This window comes from Corvus hawaiiensis, chromosome 24, assembly GCF_020740725.1.
Source record: "Corvus hawaiiensis isolate bCorHaw1 chromosome 24, bCorHaw1.pri.cur, whole genome shotgun sequence".
NCBI classification, from domain to species: domain Eukaryota; kingdom Metazoa; phylum Chordata; class Aves; order Passeriformes; family Corvidae; genus Corvus; species Corvus hawaiiensis.
In genome coordinates this window covers 1444973-1456798 of record NC_063236.1, presented here as the reverse complement: position 1 = coordinate 1456798, position 11826 = coordinate 1444973, and the positions used below count along the sequence as shown (strand labels likewise).

Sequence of the window (11826 nt, the reverse complement as noted above, 5' to 3'; positions counted from 1 at the left end):
CCCGGATTTAGGGGCAGGGATGGAGCTAATCCTGGGACACGGCTAATCCCGGGTGTGTTAATCCCGGAGAGCCGCGGGGGGCGGGCAGGGCTGGGCTCCCGAGCGCTGAGGGCACGGGGAAGGGCATGGCCCCCCCCGGCCATGGGGGGGATCAAAAACATCTCATGATGGAGCCCAGCAGGACCCGGGGTGAGGCCCCACCCTGTGGCACCCAGGGATGTGGGGTCTTCACCCCCCCCAGCTAGCAGAGCAGGGAAGGGCTGGCCAGCTCGGGTAGCAGCAGTACCATGCCAGCTGCCTCACTGGGCACAGACAATAGGGACAGTCTGTTCCCATGGGATGGGGCCAGCCAGCCCGGGCGAGAGCCGGCGCTGACACAGAGGGTTTGTATCCGACACAGTGTAGCTTCTCTTAAAGCCTTTTATTCACAGACACGGTACAGACACATGGAAAATCTGCATGATCACATCCGAGAGGGCAGCATACCCCCTGGCTGAGCCCACGGGGCCAAACCCCACCCAGTGCACAAGGAAGCTCGAGTGTTTGAAGCAGACATTTTGTGGACATGCGACAGCGACAGAAGGAACCCAGCGTTTAGTATTCCTCCCCTTCCTCCTCTCCCTCCCCTTCCACTGAATCCACCCCCACCTCCTCATAATCCTTCTCCAGGGCAGCCATATCCTCACGGGCCTCCGAGAACTCCCCCTCCTCCATGCCCTCCCCCACGTACCAGTGCACGAACGCCCGCTTCGCGTACATCAGGTCAAACTTGTGGTCCAGGCGGGCCCAGGCCTCGGCGATGGCCGTGGTGTTGCTCAGCATGCACACGGCGCGCTGCACCTTGGCCAGGTCTCCCCCGGGCACCACCGTGGGCGGCTGGTAGTTGATGCCCACCTTGAAACCAGTGGGGCACCAGTCCACAAACTGGATGCTACGCTTGGTCTTGATGGTGGCGATGGCGGCGTTGACATCCTTGGGCACCACGTCCCCGCGGTACAGCAGGCAGCATGCCATGTACTTGCCGTGCCGCGGGTCACACTTGACCATCTGGTTGGCCGGCTCAAAGCAGGCGTTGGTGATCTCGGCCACCGAGAGCTGCTCATGATAAGCCTTCTCAGCAGAGATGACGGGGGCGTAGGTGGCCAGCGGGAAGTGGATGCGGGGGTACGGCACCAGGTTGGTCTGGAATTCTGTCAGGTCGACGTTCAGGGCTCCATCAAAGCGCAGGGAGGCTGTGATGGAGGACACAATCTGGCTGATGAGGCGGTTGAGGTTGGTGTAGGTGGGACGCTCGATGTCCAGGTTGCGGCGGCAGATGTCGTAGATGGCCTCGTTGTCCACCATGAAGGCACAGTCGGAGTGCTCCAGGGTGGTGTGGGTGGTGAGGATGGAGTTGTAGGGCTCCACCACGGCCGTGGAGACCTGCGGGGCTGGGTAGATGGAGAACTCCAGCTTGGACTTCTTGCCGTAGTCCACAGAGAGCCGCTCCATCAGCAGGGAGGTGAAGCCAGAGCCGGTGCCACCGCCAAAGCTGTGGAACACCAGGAAGCCCTGCAGCCCTGTGCACTGGTCAGCCTGCAAGGTGGGAAGAGGCAAACAAGACCAAACTGTCAGAAATGCTGAACTTCAGCTGCTACTGACTTACCCAGGAAGGCACAAATATTTCCCAAGGATCTCAGGCTTTTGGGGCACCTCTGCCAGCTCTGCTTCCAGCCACAGCACTCTGTGACTCAGCATGACCTGCCCTCAGGGAAAGGGACCCCTTCCTGCAGGGATTTGAGGACACTCAGCTGCTTCCTCCTACAACCCTGGCAATCTGATTGAGGGAAGGGGGAATCCACTAGAGCTGGCCTAGCAAGAGTTAAACACTCGGCACAGCTGCTCATAAGCAGTTGGTCAAGCAGGATCAGAGTCCAGATCAAGGAGAAACCTCACATGACCTTAAAAAAGGGATGAAGTAAGGTTTTCCCTGGGATAGAAATGACCCAGAATCCCTTGGCAGCATTGGTACATGCCATGCTCAGGGTGCAGGGCCCTGAGAAAAGGGATTCAGCCCAAGAGGAAAGGGGCTGATCCTGATTGCCACTTAGAGGATCCAGACCCCATAGGGAGCCAGGATGTGCTGCAGGCTAACGCCTGACTCACAACAAATCATCCAGACCCTGGAGGCACAACCTGGGCCATCCAGGTCCCAGCAGGAAGGCAGCAGGTTCCTCCTGGGACAGCCCCACCCTCTGCCCCAAAGGGCTGATGGGCTGAGAAGGACCTGCCCAGGGACACCTGGGGCTTCCCTCTGTCCCCACATCCCCCGCAGGGATGGACCCACCCCACGAGACCCCACAGGACACTCACCAGCTTGCGGATGCGGTCGAGGACCAGGTCGATGATCTCCTTGCCGATGGTGTAGTGCCCACGGGCGTAGTTGTTGGCCGCATCCTCCTTGCCCGTGATCAGCTGCTCGGGGTGGAAGAGCTGCCGGTACGTCCCCGTGCGCACCTCGTCTGCGGGGAGAGCCCCGGGCCCCGTTAGCACCCAGCGCCCGCTCCCCGCGCCCGCCCCGCCCCGCCGGCCGCCCCCCGTGCGCTCACCGATCACCGTGGGCTCCAGGTCCACAAAGACGGCCCGGGGCACGTGCTTGCCGGCGCCCGTCTCGCTGAAGAAGGTGTTGAAGGAGTCGTCCCCCCCGCCGATGGTCTTGTCGCTGGGCATCTGCCCGTCGGGCTGGATGCCGTGCTCCAGGCAGTACAGCTCCCAGCAGGCATTGCCGATCTGCACGCCCGCTTGGCCCACGTGGATGGAGATGCACTCGCGCTGCGGGGGCACACGGCACTGGTTCACCTCTTTTGTCCCACCAGCCCAGCCCCCACCGGGCTGGCACCGAGCTGGGAAGGGTCCCTCCCCAAGGCTGGATGGGGCCAGATCCTGCCCAGATGCACCTACTGTGCTCAGCTCTGGTGGTTCTGTTTTGCTCCACCCCCAGGAGCTGAGACTGCACCAGTTGGTGCCCTTCACCCTACACACCCCACAGAGCAGGAATTCGGGTTCCCCAAGGTTATTGCTGGTCCCCCCTATTCCCAGTCCCCCCCCCTCCATCCCTGGCTCATATGTGGACAGGGACACTTCACCTTCCTCCCCAGGTGGCTGCCTATTACCCTCCTTTCCCGGTTCAGGGACACCCCTACAGCCCAGGACCCCTCTTTTCTCCAGTGCAGGGTGTGCTCAGCTCCGAGGGTCCCATCCTTTCCCTCCCAGGATCTGGGACCGTGCCTGCTGGGGGATGAAGAGATTTCCCAGGGGCTCAAGCTCAGCACCCCCAAACCCCAGTTGTGCCCTAGTGCCACCCAGGATCCGACATGGGAGCTGTAGGGTGATACCCGTGTTTGGGGACAGACTGGAGCCACCTGTGGGCAGAGCCCTGGGGGTCCCGCCACCCCGCAGCCGCCACCATCTGCTCCCAAATGGCGCCCAGGGAGGACATTTTCCAGCCCGGCAGCCTGGGCAGGGCGAGGTCGGGAGGAGGAGGAGGAAGAGGAGGAAGAGGAAGCTCAGCGCAGCAGCGGGGCCGAGACTGCACCAGCTGACCCGAAACCGCGGGGATGGGCCGATGGCGTCACCCCCGGGGGGTCGCGCACATTCCCGGCCGCTCCCCGCCCCGAGCCACCTGCTCCCGCGCGTTCCTCTCGCCCGGGGCGGGGGCAGTCCCGGCTTTGGGGGAGATCTGGAGCCGAGGGCGGCCCGCGTGAGTCCCCGCAGGAACCGCAGAGCGGGACCAGCCTCACGGGCTCTAGTGGGTACCGGGGGGGTGGGCAGAGAACAGCGAACCTCGTGCTCCAGGGAGGGGTGAGACTGGGGGGATCCAGGGCCGGATTTAGGGGGGGAAGGGTGACTATGCGGGAGGGGCGGGGCTGTGCCCCCGCCGCGCGCCTTCCCGCGCGCGGGAACGGTAACGGTCGGGCTGACCCCGCCCCCACCGGTGGGCTACCGGAGACCACGTGCGGCCACCCCAGGAGTGCTATGACCCCCCCCCTCCTCAGTGCACCAAGGACCTCACCCTCTGTCCCTATTTAACACCCCCAGCCCTGCTCTACTCATCCACCGCTTCTACTGTAGCCCCCATCCCCTCCTAACTTTCCGTGTCGGTTCCCCCCACCCTTATAACCCCCAGCCCTATTTCCCGGCCCCGGAGTCTCTCTCCTCGCCACTCCATCCCCCTCCTCTCGTACGCACCCATTCTCCCCTAATCCCCCTAGATCCAGCCCTTCTCCCCCTCTACCGTGCCATGCTCCGGGCCCGTTCCCCCCCCATTTCTTCCGCCCCGTCCCCTCACCATGGCTGCGGCTTGGTTACTCGTCCCGACAAGCAAGGAATCGACGCAAGTACCAGCTACCGCCGCCTCCGGGCGCCCCCCTATATACCGGCCGGGGGGCGGGCCGAGCGCCCCCGCCCCGCACTCCTATTGGCCGCTGCGCCCGTCCATCCGTGCGTTCGCACCGCTGATTGGCTGGAACGCATGGCGCGCTCCGCCTCCTCCGCCCTCCGTGCTGCGGGGCTGAATGGGGGGGGGCTCTCCCGCCGCGGGGTGCAGCCCCCCTCCGCCTCCCCCCCCCCGGTTTGCGAAGGGCCCCCCGTGCGGGGAGTGCGGGGTACGGGGGGTCTGACCCTCCTGCGGTCCTCAGCTTCCCCCCGGTGCTGCATTTGCCGCGTAGGATTGGGGGGGCACAGCCGCTCCCGCCCGCCCCCCCCCCCAGCGCCGCCCCTCCCGCCCGGTGCGGCTCCGCTGCGGAAGAAAACTGCGACATGGGGGGGGCGACACGTGCTGCCGCGCCCGGTATCGTCGTTCCCCCCCCCCCCCCCCCCGTCCCCAGGTTGTTAATCGGCTTCTCCGGACGGACCCCCACGCCCCATCTGCACCGCCCGGCCCCCCCGCCCCGGCTCATTTGCACCCCGGGGGTCCCTCCCGGACCATCTGCAGCCTGCGCAACCCCCCCTCCCCCCAGCACCCCCCGGCCCATCTGCACCCCTCAGCATCCCCCAATTCCATCTGCACCCCCCGGCCCCTCCCAGCCCATCTGCACCCCTGGATCCCACTGCGATGGGGGGGTCCGGGCTCTCCTGCGGGGTCTGCACACTGGTGGGGTGGACCCCGCTTTTCGGGGTGGGGTTTGTCTCAGCCATGTCCGCAGCATGGGGGGGACTCCCCACACCCCTTCCGCCTTCTATGGGGACCACCGTGATGGCCATAAAACAGGGGACGTGCTGGGGTCCCACTGTACCCCCCGAACCTGGAGCAGCTCCCTGCCCGGCTGTGAGGCCACGGAGAGCACCGCGGGGAGCCAAGGGGGGGCCATCACCAGCCCCCATCTAATCCCCGCAGCTATTTGCACCCAGTAATCCGCCTTCCTGTTTTGCCAAGAGCTTTGCGGAAAACCCAGCGGCCCCTTCGGCAGCACACGCTGCCAGAGCCCCCCCCCCCTCCCGCATCCCCTCCCGCCCCACCGGAGCCACCCCACGCCGGGGTCACCGTCCAGCCGAGACCACCCCGGGGTGGCGGGGCTGGCGCGGCAGCATCCTCCGCAGCTGCACTGCAGCGGTGACGTGGCTCCCCGCCATTTGCCTCGCCAGCCGCGTGGCCACATGGCCGCTCCGGCCCCGCCGGTCCCACCGGGAAGGAAGGGGCTGCTCCCCCCCTCTCCTCAGCCTGCCCGCTCCAGGCTCCCACCCCGCTCTCAGTGTGGGGGCCGCGGATGGCACTTGGGGGGGGGTCACAGCTCGGTTCTGAGCGACGCCAGAAGAGCTGCTCCCGGTTCTGTTCGTTGGTGTTTATGGAATGGGTGTTCCGGGGGGGTCGTTACCCCCCTCTCCCTCCCCCCTTCCAGATTCCCTGTGCATCACATCACCTCTGGAATGGTGTTACGGTAGTGTTTTGGGTCGCTCAAAGGATCCCCGGCAAAAGCAGGTTTAACGTTAAAGTGAAAGTGCGACAGAATTCACTGGCAACTTCCCCCTATGACTCACTTGATAGTGAAAGCCAACAGAGGAAAATGGGGCTAAAAATTTTAAATCGATCAATGTAAAAACTAAAATTGGCCAAAAATGACCTAAGGGAAGGCTGGGGGTGGGAAAAGAATGAGAAAGATAAAATGGAATAATGGAGGTCCTCCCTCTGAGTCAGAAGGGCCAGAGTGGACCCCCCGCCCCATTGTCAAACTGAGCCCTGGGCTTGGCCAACAGTTTAAGCCTAAAGGTTTAACAGCAGTTAAACTTAATCCAGAGCTTAATTTAAATAATTTAACAACAGATTCATATAGAATTTACTCTAGGCACAATAGTAAGTCATAGGCCTATTTTATTTATGAATCTAAAGTGCTTAAGAATCTGAGAGCAACATTCCTGGCACATTTGCTATAGAATATTCACCCTTGTACGCACACTTACCTGAAGAGCACATACACGTATAAACACGTGTGAAAAATCCACCTTGGATTCAGTACTGACGTCAGTGCATTTGTGTCTTCTCAACAGGCCAAGGGTTGAGCCCCGAGTTCCGGGGGATCAGCCCAAGCTCTGTTCATCCTCCGAGAATCCCAAACTCGTGAGTTTGCTGTCCCTGAGAGTTGTCCTGCCTGCTGTGGGCCGGGCGAACTCAGGGGGTCTCACTAAGGACCTGCTGGTTATAACATTGCAAGTGTTGGCTTGAGACATCCTAATTTCCTCTCCTGGCTACAATGTAGATCAGGAACTGCCTTTGAAAGTTCGGTAACAAACTTGTTGTCGCGCTTGGATTGTTCTTCAGGTTAGAAAAATTAGTTCCCAAGGCCATTCCTTAAAATCAAGGAGTTGGTTTGACAGCACAAGTTCCTGGGAGCCAACAGCATTGCTGATGGACTCAAGAGGAGGTTGGCCCAGGTGCTGCTCATCCAGGCCTGGCCTGAGCTCACAGTGCAGCCCAAAGAGGGAGGGGGGACACCACACAAATGAGGGTCCCAGGCCCCCCCCCCCAACTGCAGCAGCAGCTCGAATTTCACTCCACGTTCAACTTCCCCTTCATTATTTATCCCTGCGTGGAGCCGTGAGGGATAAGGTAAAAGGATAGGAAAGGGAGGGTAAGGGCTTCCCTCATTCAGCAGGGCCACTACCACATTTCCCCCCTCCCCCCCACCAGTGACTGGGACCAACAGGGCCAACTCCTCATCCCTGCAAGAAGAGCCAGAGGGATTTAAGGACATGCTGCGGTTGGTGTTGGGGGAGCCTTGTGTATCCCCCAGACACGCAGCTGGATGAAGGGAGCCCTCTCAGCCCCAGCACTCCCACCTGTGGTGGGCAGAGCATCCCCTCCCCACCCCCAGGGCGATGCAGCCCCTCCCCTGCCCAGGAACAGGAGGTAGCAGAGATACCAAAGACTTCTGCCAGACTGGGGGGCTTCAGGGATCTCCAGCCCACCCAGAGGAGTTAAGGCTGCCAATGTGCTCACTTGGCTCCTGGTTTTAAGAAAACCCAACCCTCTCCCTTTCCCCAACCCTTGGGGTGGGGGCACAACACCAAGCCCAGCAGGATGACGAGGGAGCATGGGTTTGGGAGGGTCTGCAGGGTGCTGAGCTCACCACAACCCCCAGCACACACTCAGGGAGAGGGTGGAGACCCTGGGTACAAGCAGGGACTGCAGGGCTGTGTCATGTGCTGGTGAGGAAAACATCAAAGCCAGGGAGGGACATCGCCACAGGGAGTGAAGACACCAGAGCCAGGGTAAGACAGGGAATGCTTTTTATTCAGACCCACAGGAGAGGACGGGTGGGTCCGTCACAGACTTTTCCATTGAAGCACAGACCATTGACAGGACAGACCGCGGCGCACACACTGCTACAGACCCCGCGGGGTCTTCAACTAGTTTATGTTCCCTGTTCGAGCAGCACCCTTGTGAGTTTAGTATTCCTCCCCTTCCTCCTCTCCCTCCCCTTCCACTGAATCCACCCCCACCTCCTCATAATCCTTCTCCAGGGCAGCCATATCCTCACGGGCCTCCGAGAACTCCCCCTCCTCCATGCCCTCCCCCACGTACCAGTGCACGAACGCCCGCTTCGCGTACATCAGGTCAAACTTGTGGTCCAGGCGGGCCCAGGCCTCGGCGATGGCCGTGGTGTTGCTCAGCATGCACACGGCGCGCTGCACCTTGGCCAGGTCTCCCCCGGGCACCACCGTGGGCGGCTGGTAGTTGATGCCCACCTTGAAACCAGTGGGGCACCAGTCCACAAACTGGATGGTGCGCTTGGTCTTGATGGTGGCGATGGCGGCGTTGACATCCTTGGGCACCACGTCCCCGCGGTACAGCAGGCAGCACGCCATGTACTTGCCGTGCCGCGGGTCACACTTGACCATCTGGTTGGCCGGCTCAAAGCAGGCGTTGGTGATCTCGGCCACCGAGAGCTGCTCGTGATAAGCCTTCTCAGCAGAGATGACGGGGGCGTAGGTGGCCAGCGGGAAGTGGATGCGGGGGTACGGCACCAGGTTGGTCTGGAATTCTGTCAGGTCGACGTTCAGGGCTCCGTCAAAGCGCAGGGAGGCCGTGATGGAGGACACGATCTGGCCTATCAACCTGTTGAGGTTGGTGTAGGTGGGACGCTCGATGTCCAGGTTGCGGCGGCAGATGTCGTAGATGGCCTCGTTGTCCACCATGAAGGCACAGTCGGAGTGCTCCAGGGTGGTGTGGGTGGTGAGGATGGAGTTGTAGGGCTCCACCACGGCCGTGGAGACCTGCGGGGCTGGGTAGATGGAGAACTCCAGCTTGGACTTCTTGCCGTAGTCCACAGAGAGCCGCTCCATCAGCAGGGAGGTGAAGCCAGAGCCGGTGCCACCGCCAAAGCTGTGGAACACCAGGAAGCCCTGCAGCCCTGTGCACTGGTCAGCCTGCAAGGAGAGACAAGGTGGGGGGGGGAGGGGGCATGTTTACTCCAAGCAGCAGAAGTTACTCCTTCCTCTCTGTGGCCTCGCAAGGACATTTGGGGGCTTTCCAGCAGCAGAGCCAGAGTCAGCAAGGGAAGGGGGGGACGACAGGGTGGCACTGAGTCCTTCTGTTACCCACTGACTCATGGTGAATCACCCAGAGAAGCTGCCTGGCCTCTGGGGTGGGACAGTGGTCAGGGGCACCTCGAAATGCAGAACCGCCACCGGCTCAGTGGCAAAATGGGAACAAGTTTGACCACTGGGGACTGTCACAGCCACATGGCTCTGGGAGGGACCGGCTCGGGGCTGCCCGTTCCCAGCGCATGCAGCTGGACTCGGCCACGTCAGGAGCCAAGTGGAAACAAAGAGGGAATTGCCGAGCTCAGCACCGGTGGCGCCCGGGGGCTGCGGCGCTGTGGAGCGGCTCCAGCTCCAGCTGCGCCGCGTCCCACTGCCGGCCAATGGCAGCCACTGCACAACAGGATTACCATTAATTAATAAATTAAAACTAAACCCAACCCAGCGAGTCTGGAGGGGAGAGCGAGACAGAATGGAGGCTTTGTCCTCGCTCGCCATCTGCACCCCCCGTGCCCCTACCAGCTTGCGGATGCGGTCGAGGACCAGGTCGATGATCTCCTTGCCGATGGTGTAGTGCCCACGGGCGTAGTTGTTGGCCGCATCCTCCTTGCCCGTGATCAGCTGCTCGGGGTGGAAGAGCTGCCGGTACGTCCCCGTGCGCACCTCGTCTGCGGGGAGAGCCCCGGGCCCCGTTAGCACCCAGCGCCCGCTCCCCGCGCCCGCCCCGCCCCGCCGGCCGCCCCCCGTGCGCTCACCGATCACCGTGGGCTCCAGGTCCACAAAGACGGCTCGGGGCACGTGCTTGCCGGCGCCCGTCTCGCTGAAGAAGGTGTTGAAGGAGTCGTCCCCCCCGCCGATGGTCTTGTCGCTGGGCATCTGCCCGTCGGGCTGGATGCCGTGCTCCAGGCAGTACAGCTCCCAGCAGGCATTGCCGATCTGCACGCCCGCTTGGCCCACGTGGATGGAGATGCACTCGCGCTGCGGGGGCACACGGCACCGGCTCACCCCCTTTGTCCCCTCTTTGTCCCAGCCCAGCCCCCACCGGGCTGGCACCGAGCTGGGAAGGGTCCCTCCCCAAGGCTGGATGGGGCCAGATCCTGCCCAGAGCCATTGCAGGGAGTGCTCAGTTCTGGGAGTCACATCCTGCCGGCGCACGGCACCGGCTCACCCCTTTTGTCCCCCTCCCCAGCTGTGGCAGCAGCCCAACACTGTCTCGGCTGTCACCGAGCTGGGATGGGCCCCTCCCCAAGGCTGGATGGGGCCAGATCCTGCCCGGACACACCCATTGTTCAGGGTCTGGAGGTGCACCCAGCGCAGAGGGTCCCATCCTGTCATGTCTCCCTCACCCCTGGCACCCTGCCTGTTGGGGGATGGGCAGCTCAGCACTTGTGGCTCATCCTGCCCTGAGGGACTGGGACTGGCTCATGGTGAGACAGGGAGCCCCCGGGGTCCCACCCTGCCCCGGTGAGACCCAGCAAAGCCCCAGAGTGGCTCAGCACCGGGGACTCCTCCTGCCCACCCGGGTCCCAGTTGAAGCAAGGCCACACCCACTGCGGGACTGGGGTGGTCCCATCCTGCCGTGCTTCAACCTCTGGTGCGGGATGGGGTGCTCAGCACCGGGGGGCCCATTCCGTCCTGCTCACCCGGCACCGGAGACCCTTTCTGCCCCGTTAAACCGGGGCCACGCCCAGCGCGGGCTGAGCGCAAAGCACCGGGGCGAGGGGGAGGGGAAAGCGGGTCTGTCCTGCTCGGTTTAACGGGAGCCACGCCCAGTGATAGACGGGGGCTCGGTACCGAAAGATGGGGGGCTCGATCCTCACCCTTTCAATCGGTGCCACGCCCAGTAAGGGCTTAGCCCCGGGGACATATCCTGCCCGGTTTAATGGGAGCCACGTCTGGTTCAGGCTCGGGGTTCGGTCCCGGGGAACCATCCTGTCGGGTTTAACCATAGCCACACCCGACAGGAGCTCAGTACTACGTCCCAGGGTCCCATCCTGCCCTGTTCAACGGGAGCCACGCCCGCTGCACGGTCCCGGGGTCCCATCTTGCCCGGTTTAATGGGAGCCACGCCCGGTGCGGTACCGTGGATCAGCGCCAGGGAGCCATCCTGCTCGGTTTAACGGGAGCCACGCCCTATGGAAGCTCAGTGCGGGTCCCGGGGGTCTCATCTTGCTTGGTTTAATGGGAGCCACGCCCTATGGAAGCTTAGTGCTAAGTCCTGAGGGTCCCATCCTACCCGGTTTAACGGGAGCCACGCCCGCTGCGGGCTCGGAGGTCGGTCCCGGGGGAGGCAGAAAGACCCTTCCAGGCCCATTTAACGGGAGGTACACTCGGGGCTGGGTCCCGGGCGACACATTTTACTCGGTGTAACGGGAGCCACGCCCGGTGCGGGATGAGTCCCGGCGCCGATGGGCGGGGGAGGGGGACAAGGAGCCCCGGGAATAGAGATCAGGGGGGTTGGGGACCAGGGACAACGGCGAGACGGGGGCCGGGGGGAGGGATGAAAACCGGAGACTATGACGGGAGGGTGGGGATTGGGATCGGGGAAAACCACGGGTCCGGGGGGTGGGAGGGATGGGACCGGCGGGAATGGGAACGGGGAACCACGGGACGAGGGATTATGGGAATAGGGAGAAGAGAGATCCCGACCCCCCCGCGCCCCCTCACCATGGCGGCGGTCGGTCCGGGGCGGTCTCACAGCCCGACGCTGAGGCGGTCGATGTAAGAGGCGCGGCGGAGCGCGGGGCTCGGTGCGGGCCTTTATAGCGGCGGCGGGGCGGGGCGGGGCGGGCGGCGGGGCCGGGGGGGCGG

The 11826-nt window shown here is 63.3% G+C and overlaps 2 protein-coding genes across 2 annotated transcripts; both read right to left on the bottom strand.

Moving 5' to 3' along the window:
- Nucleotides 1-406: 406 nt before the first annotated feature.
- TUBA1B (tubulin alpha 1b) lies at nucleotides 407-4434 on the bottom strand. The gene is made up of 4 exons (XM_048327546.1): nucleotides 4328-4434; nucleotides 2589-2811; nucleotides 2353-2501; nucleotides 407-1575 (listed from the first exon to the last, which is right to left on the bottom strand). The coding sequence occupies exons 1-4, from the start codon at nucleotides 4328-4330 to the stop codon at nucleotides 595-597; spliced, it is 1356 nt and encodes a 451-aa protein (XP_048183503.1). The 5' UTR covers nucleotides 4331-4434; the 3' UTR covers nucleotides 407-594.
- A 3310-nt stretch (nucleotides 4435-7744) lies between these two features.
- Nucleotides 7745-11791, bottom strand: LOC125337624 (tubulin alpha-1A chain). The gene is made up of 4 exons (XM_048327547.1): nucleotides 11683-11791; nucleotides 9771-9993; nucleotides 9535-9683; nucleotides 7745-8901 (listed from the first exon to the last, which is right to left on the bottom strand). The coding sequence occupies exons 1-4, from the start codon at nucleotides 11683-11685 to the stop codon at nucleotides 7921-7923; spliced, it is 1356 nt and encodes a 451-aa protein (XP_048183504.1). The 5' UTR covers nucleotides 11686-11791; the 3' UTR covers nucleotides 7745-7920.
- Between the last annotated feature and the right edge of the window lie 35 nt (nucleotides 11792-11826).